This window comes from Bolinopsis microptera, chromosome 1 (assembly GCF_026151205.1).
Source record: "Bolinopsis microptera isolate Bmic1 chromosome 1, MBARI_Bmic_1.0, whole genome shotgun sequence".
NCBI lineage: Eukaryota > Metazoa > Ctenophora > Tentaculata > Lobata > Bolinopsidae > Bolinopsis > Bolinopsis microptera.
In genome coordinates, this window is record NC_087072.1 from 9,224,689 (window position 1) to 9,246,029 (window position 21,341).

The following is a 21,341-nucleotide window of genomic DNA, read 5'->3' on the forward strand; positions in this document are numbered from 1 at the left end:
TCAACAACATCAGCTAATACGTTCAAGGTTTGGTGAGTCAGCTATCAGCTAGGCAGTTAACATTTTGAAGAAACTCCGGTTCAGTCATTAAAGCTTTTCAGATAAGATTATTTTGACCTGGTTCCACTGAGTATATTAATTGAACAAGTCACATTAGTATTTCACATATTATAGAAGAGTACAGACGGCGAAAAATCAGACTCAGAAGAAGAAATCAGTCCGGACAAACCAGAAGAATCCTCTGAAAAGCAGGGAAACGAAGAAGAAGGAGAAAATAAGATGGATGCTACAGTTGCTGAACCGGGTGAGACAGGGGCGGAACCTGAAGAGGGTGAAACTGTTGCTGAACCTGAATTTGATACTATTGAGTTAACATCAAACGAGTTTGAGAATGATCTGTTGGGCGCTGCAATTCCTGTTACTGAGGACGCTTCTGAAGGTTTGCTCAATTTAAGTGACAATTTGTAAACTTTGAGGGGACTTTAAAGTAAAATTTCGTATGACACTCATTACTCATTAGTGGATGACTAAATATCATCAATTAAAGCAGCCCTATGCCATGATTACAATTTGTTTCAGTAGAAAAGGTGAAAGAAGTGCCTGTAGTGGAGAAAGTTGTGCAGAAAGTTAAACCTGCCCCAAAGAAGTCAGCACCAGTGAGTTGTAAAACAATACTAACCTCTAAATTTTAGTTCGAACAGATAAATTAATTCTGTAGGTTAATCAAATCAGCAGATTATATAAGGATATTATCATTACTTTTGAGATTCTATCAAAATACATAACACGGTCCGTGATTTCTTTCAGCCCCCTAAAATTCACAAGAGAACGTTTGAAGAGAGCGAAGAGCAACCTGAGCGACCTCGTATACAGTGGGAATGCAAACTAGTCAAAAACATCATCTCTACAACTCTTCTAAAGGTAATGCCTTTTGATGATATATCATGTGACACGAGCGCATGCTTTATTGAGCACTTCCTCTGACAATGATATCAAATATTAGACGCAACCTTATTGAGGATTTCTTCGCAGAACGGCATCTTTTAGTACTAGCTGACATTGTCCAATTGACTATTTAAAGTTGATTTTCGCGCGAATTATTCTTACCGACCGACCGGAGCGCGCGCGCGACCGGCGCGCGCAGCCGAACCTGGCCTCGGTCGCAGTTTAATCAATTGATTAATTTGTTACTTTCATTACTACATGGTCATTGGTCCAATAATGCATAGCTAATCCTGATTTGATGAATACCCGTGTGGTACCAATAGCTAACCAATATCACAGTTAAGAAACCGTCATTTGTTATTTTAGGATCTGATAGAGGTGAAGCTGAACAAAGAAGAAGAGAACAATGAAGCTAATCTCGCTCGCGGTAGAAGAAACAGGCCTATCCGTACCACCTCTGGAAGTGAACCTAAAAAGAAAGTTGTTAGGAAGGAGGATGAGGACTTGGACTTTGAGCCCGAGTCTGAACACGACTCCGATTCCGAGGAGGAGAAAGGTAAAAAGTTGGGGAGAGGAGGGGGCCGGGGGTTAAGTTTGTCAATGTAATAATTGTTACATGATTTGAAATCCTGGATAAATATTCTACACTTCCTACAGATGCTACTCGAGACCCCACAGCATTCCCCGCACCTCCAGCTGAAGCAGTGGGCCGGTCCAGAAAGGACGAGAACAGAGCCCTACTCGTCACAAACCTCATCAGACCTTTCACTGTCCTTCAGCTCAAGGTAGGCGACCATCTGGCATCTGGGGTGGAGAGTTTGATAACCCTCGCTGGGGCAAACTAATGACTTTTTAGAAATTAAAACAGGGACATTTTTTATTTTTCTTAGACTACAACAGTGTGCTAAATTTCAGACCATGTTATCGCACTGTGGTAAAGTAAAGAGTATTTGGATCAACACTATCAAATCTCGCTGCTACGTAGTGGTGAGTTATTTTACATTTTGATTGTCAAATAAATTTATAACCCCTGTCCCCTCCCCCAAATCTGCCCTAATTTATATTATATATTCCCCAACTCATGTTGCAAAATTTCATAATTCAATCGCATCGATTCAGGCCTAAATCTATTCTAGTTTTTGAGGTTTATTATCTTAGTATACCGATAATATTGTTGTCTTTCAAAGCTTGTCCCTCAACAACAGTTTAAATAACAATTTTTAAAACTAAAGCCAGTTTCATTGTTGAATATTGTGGCATATTGCGAAAAGTTAACAGTGATAAACATTAAACAATATTGGTGATACACACCCTGAAGCTATTATATCGTCTCCTACCCGTTTCTTTTGTTGTAATTATTAAATAGTCCCCTCGCTCTCTATCTCTGCTATACGTATACGTGTCAAGCGTTTTATTAAATAACTTTTAGTCATTCTTTGGAACTCGTCAAACGTATCATCTCTACAAACCTATCATCTCTTCAATCCTATCATCTCTTCAAACGTTCTCTCGCCAGTAAGATTACAGAATGTCAAACGTGGAACTTCCTCTACTGATCCTCGTCGTCCTCTTCTTTGTCTCTCTCAGCGAATCTGGAAAAGTACCTGATGTTGCAGAACTGGAAAGAAGATGTCCAGATGATGATGAAGCTCCAACTGATGATGACAATGATGGCTGCTGTCCAAACTGTGGGAAAATACTTCACTTCGTGCACCACCACTCTGAAGACTCTTATCACTCCGAAGATCATTTTCATGGAGATTTGTCGTTGTCCGGCTGCGCTTGCGGTTGCAATGGGTGTGACGGAGGCTGCAACGGCGGTGGCTGTAACGGTGGCTGTGACGGTGGCTGTGACGATGGGTGTGATGGAGGCTGTGCCAAATCTCTCGTTTTTGATATGTGATCTGGTATTTGTGGACGGACTAAATAATTAACATTAGATGATATTGAACTTTAAATTTAGTAGCTATGGGATATATTTTGAGAATTGCTAATTTTTTATTGAATATGTGTGTTTAATTTTCAATCCATCATAGTCAATCATGATCAATTATTTTTGCAAACAAGTAATACAGTGAAACCTCCATATACCGGCCCTCTCAGGCGAAACGAAAAGTGCATGGTATAGAAAACCTCAGTATAGAGGTTCACATGATCCTATTTCCTTGTATTTCAGACTTCAGTAGCCTCGCAAATAACCTGTTAAAATAAATAAATAAAAACAAATAACCTGTCAAGCGTCTCATATGCACCTTATTATTATGATACGTACTCAAATCAACACAAAATGCGATATTATGAGCTGTAAATCACATTTCTTGCACAAAACGAGCTTATTAAATACTGAAGTCGTATTTTGGTACGGGTAAAACTGTAGGGAGTATAAAATAATCTTTTAATTATCAAATTAAAGAAAAAGGATAGTGAGACATCTTCGTGTTTGAAGATGTAACTTGAATTGAGATAAAGAAATTAAATCAAGCCTGCAACACATTTATGGATTTGCAATCTGCAATTCTTCAATTATAAGCGTAAAAAGTAATAGGTTCATTTCAATGGCCAAAAGGAAGGCGCTTTTGGAATGCGTATAAAATGGAAACGAATATTATCAGAGAAACTTTGATATCCTTCCCCTGATTACCTAAATAATGAATTGTCCGCTTGTGTTATTAATATTTTAACAATAATCCATACTACATATCTAGTTGCGGAACCTGAAACAATTCCACCGATACGATATGTATTGAAGTAGTTAAGATGTGATGCGTAAAGAACGTATAAAATATGAATGAAGTTACTGACCGGTTGGTAGTACCTAATGGGCCAAATGGACAGGTTCCTGGTGAAGTTTTGCCCTGAAATTGTGGAGCCCATGACTTTGAAAGTTAAATGTGAGGCGAGTTAATAACAACATTTTCGCCTTTTTTCGGAGACCATTTACTACAAAGAGTGTAGATCGCCAGTTACGGATTAGGCGGAAGAATGTCTAAACCGACGTTACACAAGAACATCCCGCTCCAACCTGATTTCTCAGACTCTATCAATAGTCACATGATCGTCATAACTAGAATAGGTAACCCGGTTAAATATACAGGGTGGGCCAAAAGTCAGTGGGCATACGTTGGCCTTAATAGCTCCGCTGTGTTTTACGTTTGAGAGCTGTTGCTTTGCAGATGGCATACTGTACTTACTGGTTCGAGGATTCCGTCGTCAAATTTTGAAAATTCGAATATTTTAGACCACGCCCATTCGATATTAAAACACCTATATTGTTTTCTCTGAACATGCTGAACGCCTATTTTTTTCGGAGACGGTAGATTATTAAATGTTGCATTTGATCTGAAAAGATGAGGCAAAACGGATTAGAAATGACGAAGTTATAAAGCATTTTCTGTATCTCGTTAACAACATTGACTGGGTGATTATGTGACACGACACCACACGTAATGAATAAACTCGTTTAAATGCTTCATATCTCTGTCATCTGAGAAGCTACAGTTCTAATTTTTTTCAGGACAAACGTAATTCGCATGGCCAAACACAATTCAATAAAATTTAGCTCGATTCGACTATCCAAACTATCAAATAAATGCAAAAATGAACCTTCATCCGAAAAAAATTAACTCGGATATTTATCGATTTGACAAATTCCTCGAACCAGTGGTAGTAGTAAGGGGGGGGGGTCCAAGGGGAACTTTGGGGAACTTTGGGAAAGTCCCCCAAGATTTCTGAAGTTCCCCAAAAAAAAGTTCCCCAAAACTCCCCAAAGTTCCCCAAAATTCCCCAAAATTATTCAAAATTATTTAAAATTATTCAAAATTATTCAAAATTATTCAAAATTTCTCTAATATACATTAATACCCATTAATGTTAACATGTATGTTATTATAAGGTATAATCTTAACTTACTTGTTGATACTTGCAGCATGATAATTTGTTTGGCATGATAATTTTTTTGGGGAACTTTGGGGAACTTTGGGGAATTTTGGGGAACTTTCTGAAGTTCCCCAAAAAAAAGTTCCCCAAAATTCCCCAAAATTATTTGTTTCATTGATAATTTTTTGGGGAACTTTGGGAAAGTCCCCCAGGTTTCCTGAAGTTCCCCAAAAAAAAGTTCCCCAAAACTCCCCAAAGTTCCCCTTGGACCCCCCCTAGTAAGTCATACCAGAAAGAATTATTACAATTGGGCACTCGGTGACTGAGCTATTAAGGCCAACGTATGCCCACTGACTTTTGGCCCACCCTGTAGTTTGTTGAAAAAATGAAAGAGAGGTAAGATGTGATAAAACTAACAGTCTATGTAAGCCACTAATTTGATCAAAACTGCATCCTCTGTTGAAGTCTGGGTGTAATCTATCGAAAACTACTTCATACTGTAAAAAAACCTTAAAACAGTTAAAACTCGAGTTGTGATAAAGATAAAGATTGCCTTCGCTGTCCTCTAATTAGCAAGTACAGCTACATTACAGCTCCGTAGAGTATGGTATCAGAAATATTTATTTTTTGATTAAGACCGAAAAATTATGAAAATTATGCCCATTTATTCCTCAACTTTTGGTCAAATGGGCAAAGGCAACCCCCGGGATATTATCTGATTGTTGAATAGATAAAGCTATAGGATTTTAATTCTACGGATCTCAAGTCTCCAAGCATGATAACAGGTGATATCCTCTGCATCGACATCACAAATAAGGGGGTTATGCAATAGGATTAAACAATCAGGTGGCCCAATTTTGAACTTTTTATAGCGGCTTTTCCTGTATTTTCCTACATCTTTTACACAATCTGAATCTGATATATACAATAAAACTCATATCCACGCTCATTGGACACGCTTAGGTCCGTTGAAACCGCAAATTCTCCTCAAGTTATAAGGTCCGGTATATAAATAATCCGAAAATCAATAGGCCGGAATAAGTTGGTCCAAGAGTTTCTAATATGGGCAGTGTTAGTTGATCTGAGCCGCAGGTACGGAAGTTTTACTTCGCGGCCTCGCAATAATGGAGTCTCTGATAAAGCTGTATTGTAACTCCACGTAAATTAAATATCGACAGCTGATAGGTGCCACGTTCCTTATCGGGTTTAAATTTTATATTTTATTTGATATTTGGCAGGCCATCTTCAATATTTGTCAAAGGGACACAATGTAAAAAGTGAATAAAAACAGCCAGTCAAGGTAATATTATTCTATAGTTCCTTTCCGTAGTGAATTTTCTTTGTTGTCGAATAGTTAGTTTGATTTCTTTGTGACTGTGTTATTGTGATCGAATCTCTCGGTGCGACTATTTGACACCAGTTCAAACAAAGGTGTTGAACTTCTTTGTTAGCAGTTAGTTAATAAGAAGAAAAAATCTTCATTTTGATAACAGTTTGGACCGAGAAATTACTAATTTGCCAAAGTCATGAATTCAACTACTTTTTTAATCCTGGTACTCACAATAGTCGTGAGTTGTTATGCTGATTTCTCTGAAGACCTATCTGATGAGGAAAGGTACGACATGATGAATGAGGTCTTAAAGAAGGTTGCTCGAGATGAAGCACTAGCGGATTCCATAGGTTCTAGTGCAGAACCTAGCGAAGAAGAAAATGAAGAAGATCTAGCATTTGGTGAAGCATATGTAAAAAGATCCAAATTCTCACAGGATTTTGATCTAGGTCTTGTGACGCGATGTGACCATGGTGACCATAAATGCAACAAGAATTGCCATCACAACAAAGGCCATAAATGCAAAAAAAATTGCCATCACAACGAGGACCACGATTGCGACAAGGATTGCCATGACAACGAGGACCACGATTGCGACAAGGATTGCCATGACAACGAGGACCACGATTGCGACAAGGATTGCCATGACAACGAGGACCACGATTGCGACGAGGATTGCCATGACAACGAGGACCACGATTGCGACGAGGATTGCCATGACAACGAGGACCACGATTGCGGCGAGGGTTGCAATGACCATTGCGACCATGATGACCATGACCATGACCATATATGCGACACAGATTGCCATCACAACGAACACCATAAATGCAACAAAAAATGCCATCACAAAAAAGGCCACAAATGCACCAAGAATTGCCATCACAACGAGGACCATGAATGCAACGGAAATTGCCATGGTCATTGCGACGAGGATTGCGACGAGGATTGCCATCACAACGAGGACCACATATGTGATGAAGATTGCAACCACGGGTGTAAGCACCATTCTTAGAAAGTGAATTTGTCAATATTTAATTGACAGTTATTCGAAACTTAATTTTTGGTTTAGTCTTAGTTTTCCTTTTACTGTCTCCATGACGTTAATAAGCACTAATTTAATGGAAATTTACAAAAAATGTTTGTACCAAGTCGATATAATTCTTGCGCTCGTGATAAAGTAGCTCTAAATTTCGGCTACAAGTCGTGTAACCTCTTATCATCTTATTAGTGCTATGGTAGCAGGGAAAATAGAGTATACTGTTCGCCATCTCACAGGATTGTCACGGAAACACTGAAACAGTCGAATTGTGACTAAACAGCTCATACGACAAACCTGTATGCCATTAAGATGATCTCGACTGGAAATGCACTGATTTTATAGTGGAAATCACAGATTTAAATATCCAGCTGCAGCATTCTCTCCCGTGCAAACTCGTTGTTAATTCGAGCGGATACCGCTGTCTGTACAGCACTGGACGGGTGCCACAGGGAACTTATATTATCATTGAGGCCAGAAAAGTTTCTACATGACAATTTATTTGGTTGGATAACTAACTAACAGTTATCGGAGTCCGCAGGGCATGCAAGAACGTTCTCGGATTCCTAAAATTGCTACTATAACTTTGTTTATCTACTTCGTAAGTAGTAGCACAAAATAGCAGACATATGGTACGCTGTGTTATTTGTAAAGGAGATATTGCACACTTTCTCATGAGGACCGCGCCGTGTTCACATCGACTGAATGAGCTCAAATTTCATTTCCTTTTAATGGGCAATCACGGGCTCACTTTTAATACAGTTGATCTCTGTACTACTATCTTTGTTCAGACTACAGACCCGTGTAACGAAACTTACTGTGTACACTTTTGTTACCATGGTTATCACTGGACTAAGTTTCCTTTTTTCTTCGATATTTAACCAGAGCTCAGTCGCTAATAAGTTAAAGTATTTTAGCACGTGGTATGAATCAAATTATTAAATACAAGCTTCATAAGCCATGATTGATAATACTAACATATAAAATAATGATCAACCTTCATGCAAAACTTATTTCTCGTCCGTTATTACATAATAATGTGTTTGGAAATTTCCGCACACACCTTGGCCGCCTCCCGTTTTTCTGTTTAAGGACACGTTTTTTTTAAAGTGTGGTGAGTTGCTGATTTTACCTTTTTCAAAGTAGAGTGCACAAAATGAGGAAAAAGTCGCAGTACTTTTTAAAGTGCAACCATAAAATTGTACATAAGATGAAGTGAAAATATTCAGCAGTTGTGATTTGAAAAAACGAAGTGCCAGGCTCAAGCAGAATATGACTTATGAGCAATTAAACTTAGTGCCAAAAATCAGCAAACCATTTTAACCTCTAATTGACTAATTCCATTGATTTCGCCATATTTTGCTCAAATATTGTTCACATTACACTAGTAGATTGAAGTGAGTAACTGTTTTCAGCATTTTAGTCATTATTAGCAATTCCAGTAAGTTACAGAATTCAGTAAAAAGTCATTTTTATATCTGAATACGACTGCTCTATTGATGGTTCTTGTCAAAATATTAAAAAGATCAAGGCATAACTGTGTTTTTTTCTGGATAAGACAATGATCGGTTGTGTCTTTAAACTAATTCCTACATGTTTATGTGCCAGCCATCAGCAAAAAGTCACACATGTATCAGCTTGAAATTTAATTTTTTCTAATTGATGAAATAAGTATCGAAATTTCAGTTCTCTTGTTCAGTCACCATATTGACTTTTAGATTGAAGGTGCCATTAATCAGTTAAAAGAAGGCTTGAACTCTGTACTGTTTACACTCAATTATGTCCCGAGTGCCCAAATTCAGCATATCAGTCTTATAGATAAATGATGTAAAAAGACAAAAATTGTCTATTTCTTGATCCATGGGTGTACTAGTGTTAGTTTAAGCATCTATTTCGAAAATTAATGTGTTCATAAAGTGGTCAAAAACAGATAATAATATTAGAGTGCCACTAATCAGCTGTAGTGACTACTGCAGCCAACGTGGGAATTACCAATTATTATAAGTCAATATCAGCATTATTAATCATCTCAAATCACTGAATTGTTTATGTTGCAGATACGAATCTTAGTTTAGTTACATCCTGAAAATTTGAACAGCATATGTGTCCTGTAAATCAGTAAAAAGTGACTTATTTGACAGAAATAGTCATTCTTACTGCTAAATGGCACTCTTTTTAGTTCAGAATATTGTTTGAGGGAGCGGTGTGCCTTTTTCGTTTAATGTGGCACAATTTTGTTGCACTGTGTGCCATTATTCAGCTTAAAATGACTTCTTTTTCTAGGCATATACCAATGGTAAATCACATAAAATTGTTGCTTTGTAAGCAGTGTTGTGATAACCTGCTATAACTAACTTAAAACTGGCACAATGAACTTCAAACATCAATAGTATGTACCAAATTTCCATGATGAACATAATATTGTTGTCAGAAATCTACTTTATCGTGCCAATAATCAGCAAAAAGTCATTTCTATGAAGATTTTAAGCTAAAAATATTATTTATAAAATGACTTTTTGCTGAATTAGAACACACAATATCGTTAGATTTTGTAAAGAATCATCTTGATGAACCTGCCTATGCTGTCAGACAACAATTGTATAGTGCCAATATTCAGCAAAGAGTCATTTCTTTTGAATTTTTAATCGTGATGAATTTGACCTAAAAATGACTTTTTACTGAAAACTGACACACTCTTAATTTGATTTTCGAACAGAATGCTCTTGAGCAGACTTAATCTCGGCAGTATGATTGAAAAACGTTATAATTTGTTGCTGTCTAGCTACTGCAATGTAAAAAAATCAATTGTAATTTTGTGAGTGAATTTTTACTGAATACAGGCACACAATAGGTTTTTCCTAGGTTACATTATTACAGACCAACGTTTATTGAAAGTTGTTACAGTTCATTCACAAGCTGATCAAAAGTATGGGCCTTGTACAACCCTTCAACCAAACTAGAAATTTTTCCAAACAAATGACTTTTTGCTTATTTTGAGCACAATTCAAGTATTCCTACCAAAATCCAATTAATATTCTTTGAATAATTCTGAGACATAATCTGAATTTTGAATAGAATAAAGTCGCAAAATTCAGTTTTTATGGGCGTTTTCAACATTATAGTCCAAAATGCTGAAAACTGGCACTGCCTTGGTACTATATTATGACATATTAACTAAGTAATGGATTTTCCTTACAGGGGCAGTTAAGATTGAAGGCATATCTGTGCAACACTTTCTAGTTACTAGTCATTTCACTTTCACTGTCAAAAGTGTCATGGCACTCAAAGTCATTTTCACCACACTTAAAAAAAAACGTGTCCTTAAGTCACCTACACTGATGAACCCATGTTGTACCCAATCTACTGCACTCTCGCCCAAATTCTCGCTGTCACCTGATCTAGAGGCGGCTCCCGTTGAGTGTTTACCAGTTTGCCCTTCAAACTGCGAGATGAGGAATATCCCCATTGTTCACGGGCACTTTAAAGAGTTGTGCGAAATGACGTAATTTGTGAGAAATTGAAAAAAATGCTTAGCAGCCAAAACCTTCAGTCCTTATTTTAAAACCGTGGATAACTTTTTCTGCTCATATAATGTCAGTACAGCTGCAAGTTTAAATTGTCCGAACAGTGAACAGAAGTATTTCCATATAGAATACGATATACATGACTGTATTTCTTGTAAGTCTCTTTATTTTATATGTACCACCGGTTTGTTAACGGCGAAGTGTGTGTATCTTCATTGTACGATCTACTCCCTCATGACACACTGTTAGTATTGTATTGTAATTTACTAACATCTACCACTACACGTCTTCTTTATCATAGTGTTGCCTTGTGACTTTCAGTTATCAAATTATATTCTAAATATTATTGATTGCGTCTGTGAGTTTTACTATAATTTCAGTGCCGCTGATATTATGCCAGTTCAAAAGACGGCCATCTTTTTCCTACTTCTTCTATACGCCATTACCCTCGTCTACTTTTTGAAAGAGGGGAACTTTGGTGACAAATCATCTGTGGTACTTATTGTAGACACTGGAGCTCAAGTGCAAGAATCTGGGTTTTCAGAGGAAAGTAGAGTTGAGAAAAAGTGGGACTCAATCTCTCATCAAAATATTACTGACCTGGATGTTCATGACTCGAACAGTCTAAATATAAAACCTCCTCGCCAGGATTGGGCCGCTTCTCAAATGAAGAAGACAATGGCTTTGTTAGATATGGAATACCCTACGACTAAAGAATGGAGAGAATGTGGGCCTAGAACGTACTACTTTCCTAACATTAACGCTATTTTCACCGGCATACCAAAAACTGGCTGCACCAACTGGATCATCGCCTTACTTCGGGCCGAAGGAAAGTTGACGAAAGAACCAAATCCATCCAACGTAAACTGGGTTCACGGGAAGGTGTCCTACGAGAACCGGATGAACAGAGTCCCTGATCAGTACACCAGTTCAGACTTTCAAAAAGCATTCAGTTTCGCAACCCCTGGACTCGTTTAGTTTCAGGGTTCCGGGACAAATTGTCCGATGAGAATAATCAGGGACCCTCACTCAGAGTTATTGGTATGTGGGTTGTTCGAGATATAAGGGGGGTAAAGGACCGTGAGGTGCTGAGAGAACTTTACCCCACCTTTGAAGAGTTTGCTAGGTATTTAGTCAAGTGGTATGGTGTGCGGGAAGTAAATGCTCATTTCATCCCTCAAACGGATCACTTATGTTTGAGACATGCTATTTATGATTTTATAGTTCCTTTAGAACATTCTGGTAGCCTTGGTCAGGAGGTTTTAAAGAAAATTAACGCATCTGATACGTCTCTACTGGGCTCTTATGATAAATCTCAAGATCCTCGTCACCAAAAATCAACTTTGTTCGCCAAGAATTGGCTCTCTGAGTTGGATCAAGACCTCATCGAGCAAGTGTACACTATTTTCAAAGCAGACTTTGCTTTGCTAAATTATAGTAATTTTACGCACCCCGATTTTCCTCTCCCCTTACATAATATTTAGGTTATACGTTGATCAAACTTGCTTAATTAATCCCTAATTCGGGCATAGAATAACAATGACACAAATAACATTGCGTTATTACAACATTGTCTGCTAATATTGTTTACGCCCTCTTCAAATCACAGTTTGAACGTGACTCCATGAAGAAATGATGATATTTGAGATAACATGAAAACATCGCATGTTTCATGAAATCTGATTTCGCTCACTGAAATGGCCGGATTAAATATATAGCCGTACCAATGACTGTTAGTGATGTTGACATTCTAACAACTGATCTAATGCTGGTGCATGGTTCGTTTTGATTGATGGGAATAGCTCTTTTATTCACGTGTTTAATAACTTTTTGGATGCTTCTTTTCCGCCTGCTAGTAAGGTAATATATCTGCTCCTGCAAATATGTCGTGTCAGAAGTTTGGGTAGCAATGTTCTGGTTCTGGGATGAAATTTGGGGCTGAACAACTGTGCTGTTTATCATCTCAACACTCTGGTGGGTATGATACTGTTACTTGCGGTCTGGGCAGGGAAGAACTCTAATCTCGACTGATAAACCTACTCAAAGAACTTATGGACCTTGTATGGGGACGACAGATTTAAACGAGGATAACACCCAAGGGAAATCTTCTGACCTTACTCCTACAGAGCGAGTGTGCTTTATGAGATTGAGACCTTTTGGACCTAGCTTGAGAACCGCTCCCCTATCTTGAACCTCTATCTTGAATCGGAATGCTTTCATTCATACCTCTGGTTGGGACACGCTACAAATGGCAATATTCAAATATCTTCTCATTTTATTTCTATATAGACATTCAACACAGCAAATCTATAACATTTATTGAGTGCTTATATTAATGCTTTTCATACAAAGTTACAACAAAGTCTTCGTGTTATGTATCCTGGGTTTGAACTGGATATTACCCGCTTAAAATATTTCCATCGCGTTACATAATACTCAATAAATGTAATAGATTTGTAGTGTTGTAATTAGTTTAAAACTAATTACAACACTTTAAATACAGGGTGGCCCATAAAACACTACCCATCCTTATCTCTTAAATTTGTTACAGGTCGCTGAGATCTTGCTAACTATTTTATTTCAGAATGGAAAAGCGCCATAACTTACGTTCTGATTAATATTTTTGCTTCAAATTTTTAGAGAATGTCAATCATAATTAGACACAACTTCGTGCCAAGTTTTGTGTGAGTCTGAGCTTGTCTGACAAAGTTAGCTCCTGAGCGTGCTAGCTTTAATTTCTCACCCAGAACTGTGTACATTGGTTAATAGGAACCTCAACAAAAATCCTGGGTAAAAAAATCAAAAAACCACCGATTTATTTATGTTTTACCAATTCTATTCACCATGATCCATCGCACATTCTCTGGACGATATAAACAAGCAGGGAGGATCATCTGTGATAGTCCTTATCAGTTAAAATATAGGATGTACACTGTACCATAGGCATAATGGAATGTGCGATGGATCATGGTGAATAAAATTGGTAAAACATAAAAAAATCGGTGGTTTTTAAATTTTTTTACCCAGGATTTTTTTGGTGGTTCCTATTAACCAATGTAAACAGTTCTGGGTGAGAAATTCAAGCTAGCTCGCTCAGCTGGGCTAAATTGGTCAAATAAGCTCAGTGAAGCTCGCACTCACACAAAACTTGCCACAAAGGTTTAGCTACTTGTTATTAACATTCTGTGAAATTTAGAAGCAAAAATATTTATCAGAACATAAGTTATGCCACTTTTTGTTTTTTAAATAGTTAGCAAGATCTCAGCGACCTGTAACAATTTTAAGAGATAAGGATGGGTAGTGTTTTATGAATTATGGGCCACCCTGTATAATAAATAAAGTCATATTTTAATTAACATTTAAGCTTGGTACAAACCCCAATTAAACTTTCCGTTTGTGTTTCACTTGTGTTTGTTGTTTGTTTGTTTATAGAACCCGTCCCCAATCTCGTATCGGAAAATGACTAAACTCAGGTCTGAGTGTGAATACGGGTGGTACCTGCAAGAGTGTTCATTAAGCATTTAGAGTTCTGTAAAACTGCAGTTACAATTGTGCTAGAGTATTTTTAGTATATACGATTGGTATCAGATATATATCCCTACATGCTTCCAAAATTTGTAAAGCCGTAGTACATACATATCACATTACACCGGAGCCTACACAGTGCAATCTCCCCCAGTTGATCTGCGCCGCGTATGTTTATATAATTATAAGCGCGCGGCGCAGACTGGAGGAAACCACACTCTGCAAGTTCGATCCAGTGCAATGCTACATGTACGTACTACGGCTTCATCTCCAACTTTCTGCACAATGTACTGGAATGTTTTGAAGGAAAAGAAAGAACAAAAAAAATGATATATATAAATAAAATCAGCGATTTAATGTTAGCCTTAGGAGGGTAACTTTAATTCCCTGGTTTCTAAAATCAGCTTTTTAAAAAAAATAATGATAAAGTATGTAACGTCGATACCAAACCGATTATTGAGCGATAATAACTGAGTAGTTGATTCCTGGGTTGCGGAGTCATTCAGATGTTCCAGTTTTTTAATGTGGTTCTTGTTCAGTTCTTGACCAGAAGTGTCTAATGAAGTAAGTCAGACAAGCAAACTCTTCCTTATATGCTAATATAAGTCGTCTCAATCCCAGAAATTATGAATGATGACCCAGTGTAAAAGTGCAGAAATCGGCCGAAAATAACAAAGACTAAAAATAGTTAAAAAGTGACAGGATTCAAACACAAGGAAAATTAATAACTTAGAGGGTAATAAGGAATATCTCCAAACGGAGTTTTCTGAGAGGGTGAGAGGTTCTTTAATTAGAGCTAATGTGATGGCTGAAAATTGACTGGTTAATTGTAGTATCAACTCAAAACAACAATGTGTCCAATCTCCATGATTTTACTGCCAGATAAGATACCACATCCTTTTACCTTCGCTTATACTTTATATTTACTAGCAGGAACCCGTATAACCCTAAAATAGTGTCAAGACTCAAGAGACTAAATAATTATTACCAATTTAATTCGCGTTTTTGACACCACTTGGGGGTTCAAATTTTGGGCTCTAAAACTCCTATTCCTTGGCCAATTTTTTATTTTTTCATGCTGATTTGGAGGCCATTAAAGCATTTGACCCAGTCAAAAAAGTATCAGTTGTATATCTTTTACGGTTTTTGCGGAAAGTCGCGTTAAAATTGATGCCGTGGTGTCAGTAAAATGGTACGGATAAACACATCCATATATATCGTCTCGCTTTATATATAGTAAGATGATATTGATGCTGTGTTATAATAAATTGAGAATTACTGTTCACTCCATCAAGTTTTCTTTTTTTGGTGAATATAATTAAGGGAGGAAGCATCTCCTACCTGTTACCTCCTCGCTCGGAAACAATATCAGCAACGTGGTGATCATTACCAATCACGTCAGTTGAGGACTCTATCCAGTTCTGATGTGACCACTGCTGCTCCACTCTGCGAAATGTCAGGCTTGTAAAACTGTCAACTTTGTGTGTCAGTAAATTTCCTCAAAGATGTTAGTTCTCAGCACAGCGTCACGGTTCGTAACTACATGTTGCAAAATAATACTCGCGATGAATCATCTGCTGAATGATTGCACATCAACGCACTAACTATCTTTGGGCCGAGTAGTGATTCAAAGCGTGGGAGCTTAAGGGGGCAGGGGGGGGTCTTCATGGAAATTTTCTCAAAATCGACTTTTTAGTTGTTTCTGATAGAGGGGAGTAATATCTATCAGATGCTGTTAATCTCGTGGAAAAATATCGTTCCTAGCCGAAATTATTGCTGGTCAAAGGTCAGCGCGTGTGTGTAATTGTATTGCGCGAGCGATTTTTGATCGCGTGCCCTGAAAATCGAGTCTAAAAATCTATCTTCTCCTACATTTTTTGAGCAATCACCCTGAAACTTTCAGGATATGTTCTAGGGATCATTTAGAAGAGATGAGCCGGGCAGAATTTTGAGATGGGCCTTTTACATTTTTTTATTCGATTTTGAAAATCGTGGACCTCGTTTTTTGATGATTTTTCGAGGTCCACGATTTTCAAAATCGAATAAAAATTTTTTAAAGGCCTATCTCAAAATTCTGCCCGGCTCATCTCTTCTAAATGATCCTTAGAACATATCCTGAAAGTTTCAGGGTGATTGCTCAAAAAATGTAGGAGAAGATAGATTTTTAGACTCGATTTTCAGGGCACGCGATCAAAAATCGCTCGCGCAATACAATTACTCACACGCGCTGACCTTTGACCAGCAATAATTTCGGCTAGGAACGATATTTTTCCACGAGATCAAAAGCATCTGATAGATATTACTCCCCTCTATCAGAAACAACTAAAAAGTCGATTTTGAGAAAATTTCCATGAAGACCCCCCCTGCCCCCTTAATAGGGATCGTTTCTCAGTATTGAATTCAGTTCTGAAGACAGAATCGAACCTCAGTCATATAATCAATCGAAGAATCATCAACTATCTTAAATCTTATTTCATATTTATCGAGATTATTCAAGAATAATATGCTATGTGAACTTCTGGTTTTTTGGAAGATGAATGCATAACAACAAGTCAACTGTGCACAATGACCCCGATCAGTTAATCTGCTACTACCTGGGGATAAAATCCGATTGTTCAAAATTACCTACCATGTCCAAAATAACCCCTGTCCATAATTAGCCCACCCTACAGAGGCTTAACGTTTGAGCTAACAATTTCACTGCCACAAGTGACATTTTTATCTGATCAGGACAGTAGTAAACTGACCAGTGACCACAGCTATACTCAGGGGTGTAGGAAGAGGGGGGGGGGCGGAAAGGGGCCAATATTTTTAGGCTCATTTGGCCAATCCGTCATTGCATTATCCAAATTGTCTTACTGCTAAAGACAAAGTGTAGTTCAGATTTACATTCCTCATTGCTAGAATTACTTCCTTTAAGCAAATTGTCCAAAAAAATTGCAGATTCTCCCTCTTTGCAATTTTATTGACAATTATAAAACTTTTCTTATTTCCTTAATATTAGTACCTCGGTGAACTGAACTCTGTCGACCAACTGTTCAAATCAGTCGCATAGGTACTAATTTTTCCTGCCTATACCCGTCAGCATTTCTATAAGAATAATTTACTAATCGTACTGATCAACTGGAGGTGTGCTCAAAATAAACGTGAAAAATCGAAAATAAGCTCAAAGTTTAGTAATACCTTAATTCCCAAAAATTTGGGCGACAAAAAATTTGAGCGGGCCTTTCGCCCAAATTTTTTGCAGACCAAATTAATTGCATAAATCTTTTCCGTCTGCTAAATTTGTTGCTAACCAAACTTTTGGCATTTGGCCTGTGGCCCTGAAATCTATAGAAAGATGGCTTTTTCTTCATATCTAAGTGAAATAATATTTGAAATTTTAGTTTTCTAATCCGTCATTCATGGCTTGACCAAGTAAAAAGGCTTATATTTTAAATGAATAGAAATAACTGGAATAGCTAACAGCTACTAATAAAACAAATGGCTAGAGGTATGGATAGCTAGAGATTTAAACAAGATCTGCAAATGGATTATCATCCACCGTAAAGTCTGATCTACAAGCATCAGTTATACTCGACTTCTCATTGAGAAGTTCTCAAAGCCTTTCCTTATGTCATCTGGCCTCCCTTTTAAATATACAAAAAGTTCGTTGATACAACGAGCGTGTACTTCACGGATCACTGTCAAGCGGGTATCAATTTTCACATTGTCTGATGAAACTCCTCCATTGAGCTGACACACCTACATGCTTAAAATTGAAAGCAAAATGACAGGAATAATAAGGAATAATAATGAACTGAGGCAAATATCTAACTGAAATTTTAGTGGAAAATCGTTCATTTTTCGAAGAATTTGTGCCCAAATTTTCGGTCGCCCAAATGAGTTCAAATTTTCTGCCCAAATTTTTCGGGCTCAAATAAATTGTGCTCAATATAATGGCACACAAATTTTTGGGAACTAAGGTAAATTGGAAATAATATGGTTTATTAAGTACTAGCAGGAACCCGTCTAACCCTAAAATGGTGTCAAGACTCAAGAGACTAAAACAATTATTACCTATTTAATTCGCATTTTTGACACCACTTGGGGTACCAAATTTGGGGCTCTAAAACTCCTATTTCTTGGCCAATTTTTTATTTTTTCATGCTGATTTGGAGGCCATTAAAGCATTCGACCCAGTCAAAAAAGTTTCAGTTGTATATCTTTTACGGTTTTTGCAGAAATTCGCGTTAAAGATGATGCCGTGGTGTCAGTAAAATGGCACAGATAAATATATATATATCGTCTCGCTTTATATATAGTAAGATAGCTGTGGTCAGTTTACTACCGTCCTCATAATATACAAATTTCAAATGTGACAGTGCAATTGTTTCATATTGTAGCTCAAACTTGGCTCTCGTTCAAAGTTTTATCTATGTTGGTTTTATACCCGTAAACTCTTAATAACTTGTACGTCTTTGTTTTTCGGAGTCAGCCGATACTTTCCCTCATCACATCATGTCCATCATGTTTGTTGACATACCACGGGCCCATACCACCATTAATATCATATCATTGTGCACCAACTAATTATATCCATTCCATTGGTCTCGACGTGATGAGGGACAGTCTACTCTTACAGTTATACTGATAGCTTCAAAAGTTCGAGCTGGAATATTGAACAATTGAGTTGTGGGTATGGGAGCGTTCACATATTATGACGTCAACAGCCGAGGGGAAGGGCTGGTTTGGACTTTGGAAATGCTGAACGGGGGGCCGGGGGGGTCTGAGCCCTGCAGAAATGTAACGTGAATTTTGGGAAAAATTGTTGGTTCAAATCAATTTTATTAACCATTTCTATACCCCCTCGCTGGCTGACGGGAGGGGGAAGTATTAAGTAAGGGGGTTAAGAAGGCGAGGGGGTCTGGCGAATGCTGACGTCATTAGGGGAGGGGGGTCACTCAATACTGATAGTTGCTGACAGGGAGGGGGAGTAAAATTGGCTAAAATCAGTTAAGTTAGTTAGTTAACGTTACATTATACATTACATATTCTAGAGTTAACATTAGCTTGTGCCTTACATCTAGAGTTAACAATTAACATTAACTTGTGCCTTACATTTAGAGTTAATGTTACATTATCTATATTATATTTTAAACTTGACGAAATTTCCCCGGCAACGGGGACATAGAAGAAAAAACACCGAAAATCGACCTCAAAATGACCCTCTGGTGATGCCAAACCCAGCTCGCAAATGGAGTTGAAACCTCGCCATTTTTAGCAGGGTTGTAGAAAAAGGATAGGAATAGGCTATAGCATTCTTAGAATTTTGATTTAGGCTTTAGATTTTTTATAATAAACGTCGGAAGTGAGGTTAAATAATCGTTAGAATAATGGCGTTATTTTAGCAAAGGTTTACTGCGCTGTTGCGTAGCAACGATAAAAATGCACGTGCGCGAGCAAGAACATCTTAACTACGCGCGTTGTTATGCTGTATGCATGCTACGTCATAACTTCAAAACTAGCTCACATTTACGCTCACGCTATGACTTATATTCATAACTTTGGTTGTGATTGGTATTTTTTGATGCGGTAAAAAGTATCGTTTTGGGAATCCGAATACTAACAACGCTGTCGCCATTGTTAAATAAATTCCATTATGTCTACTGTATAACAGAGCTGTATGATGAAGAGAAATTAAAACATAACTGATTTTTAAAATTTCCTCGAACAAAGCTTTCGACTAGCGGGTTTCTAGTACCTTATATCTGGAGTTAACGTTACATTATACCTTACATCTAGAGTTAACGTTACATTATACCTTACATTTAGAGTTAACGTTACATTATACCTTACATCTAGAGTTAACGTTACATCATACCTTACATCTAGAGTTAACGTTACATTATACCGTACATCTAGAGTTAACGTTACATTATACCTTTCATCTAGAGTTAACGTTACATTATACCTTACATCTAGAGTTAACGTTACATTATACCTTACATTTAGAGTTAACGTTACATTATACCTTACATCTAGAGTTAACGTTACATTATACCGTACATCTAGAGTTAACGTTACATTATACCGTACATCTAGAGTTAACGTTACATTATACCTTACATCTAGAGTTAACGTTACATTATACCTTACATCTAGAGTTAACGTTACATTATACCGTACATCTAGAGTTAACGTTACATTATACCTTACATCTAGAGTTAACGTTACATTATACCTTACATCTAGAGTTAACGTTACATTATACCTTACATCTAGAGTTATAACGTTACATTATACCTTACATCTAGAGTTAACGTTACATTATACCTTACATCTAGAGTTATAACGTTACATTATACCTTTCATCTAGAGTTAACGTTACATTATACCTCACATCTAGAGTTATAACGTTACATTATACCTTACATCTAGAGTTAACGTTACATTATACCTTTCATCTAGAGTTAACGTTACATTATACCTTACATCTAGAGTTAACGTTACATTATACCGTACATCTAGAGTTAACGTCACATTATACTGTACATCTAGAGTTAACGTTACATTATACCTTTCATCTAGAGTTAACGTTACATTATACCTTACATGTAGAGTTATAACGTTACATTATTCCTTACATCTAGAGTTAACGTTACATTATACATTCATGTTATTTTCTTACCTTTCTTTTGACGTATTACCAAGAAATCACTGGACCTCGTTAGTCGATAAGGATCCAGTTAGTGACGAGCTATGAAGTAATCATTCGACCTCATTAATACTGATCCTGTCAGTTACGAACTATGAAGTTATTATTCTACCTCTTTAATGCTGATTCTGTCAGCGAAGAGTTGTGAAGAAATTAATGAAGACCTCGTTGATATCCTCGTTCAACAAATATACTCATCTGGTAACCAAATCCCTTATATGGCCTTCTTCTGAGGATCCGAAAACTAAGTCTACCCATATCAGAACCTACTGACTTCATTAAACCAATCAATAAAAAGAAGAAGAACTCTGGATACAACATAAGGTATAATGTAATGTTACAGTTAACTCTGAAGTAAGGTATACGATAATCTTAACTTTACATGTGGCGTGGAAGGTAATGTTA

The 21,341-nt window shown here is 37.2% G+C and overlaps 1 protein-coding gene across 2 annotated transcripts in view; it reads left to right on the top strand.

The window, feature by feature from the left end:
- The window catches only part of LOC134812101 (apoptotic chromatin condensation inducer in the nucleus-like), a 45,051-nt gene that overhangs the window by 1,855 nt on the left and 21,855 nt on the right, over positions 1–21,341 (top strand). Inside the window, exons 6-11 of one of the 2 annotated variants that reach the window (XM_063819292.1) lie at positions 175–439; positions 580–656; positions 808–921; positions 1,312–1,501; positions 1,603–1,730; positions 1,861–1,932. In XM_063819292.1, coding sequence (XP_063675362.1) covers positions 175–439; positions 580–656; positions 808–921; positions 1,312–1,501; positions 1,603–1,730; positions 1,861–1,932 — 846 coding nt within the window. The remainder of the gene's footprint in view (positions 1–174; positions 440–579; positions 657–807; positions 922–1,311; positions 1,502–1,602; positions 1,731–1,860; positions 1,933–21,341) is intronic. The other variant, XM_063819301.1, reaches the window with a different exon arrangement.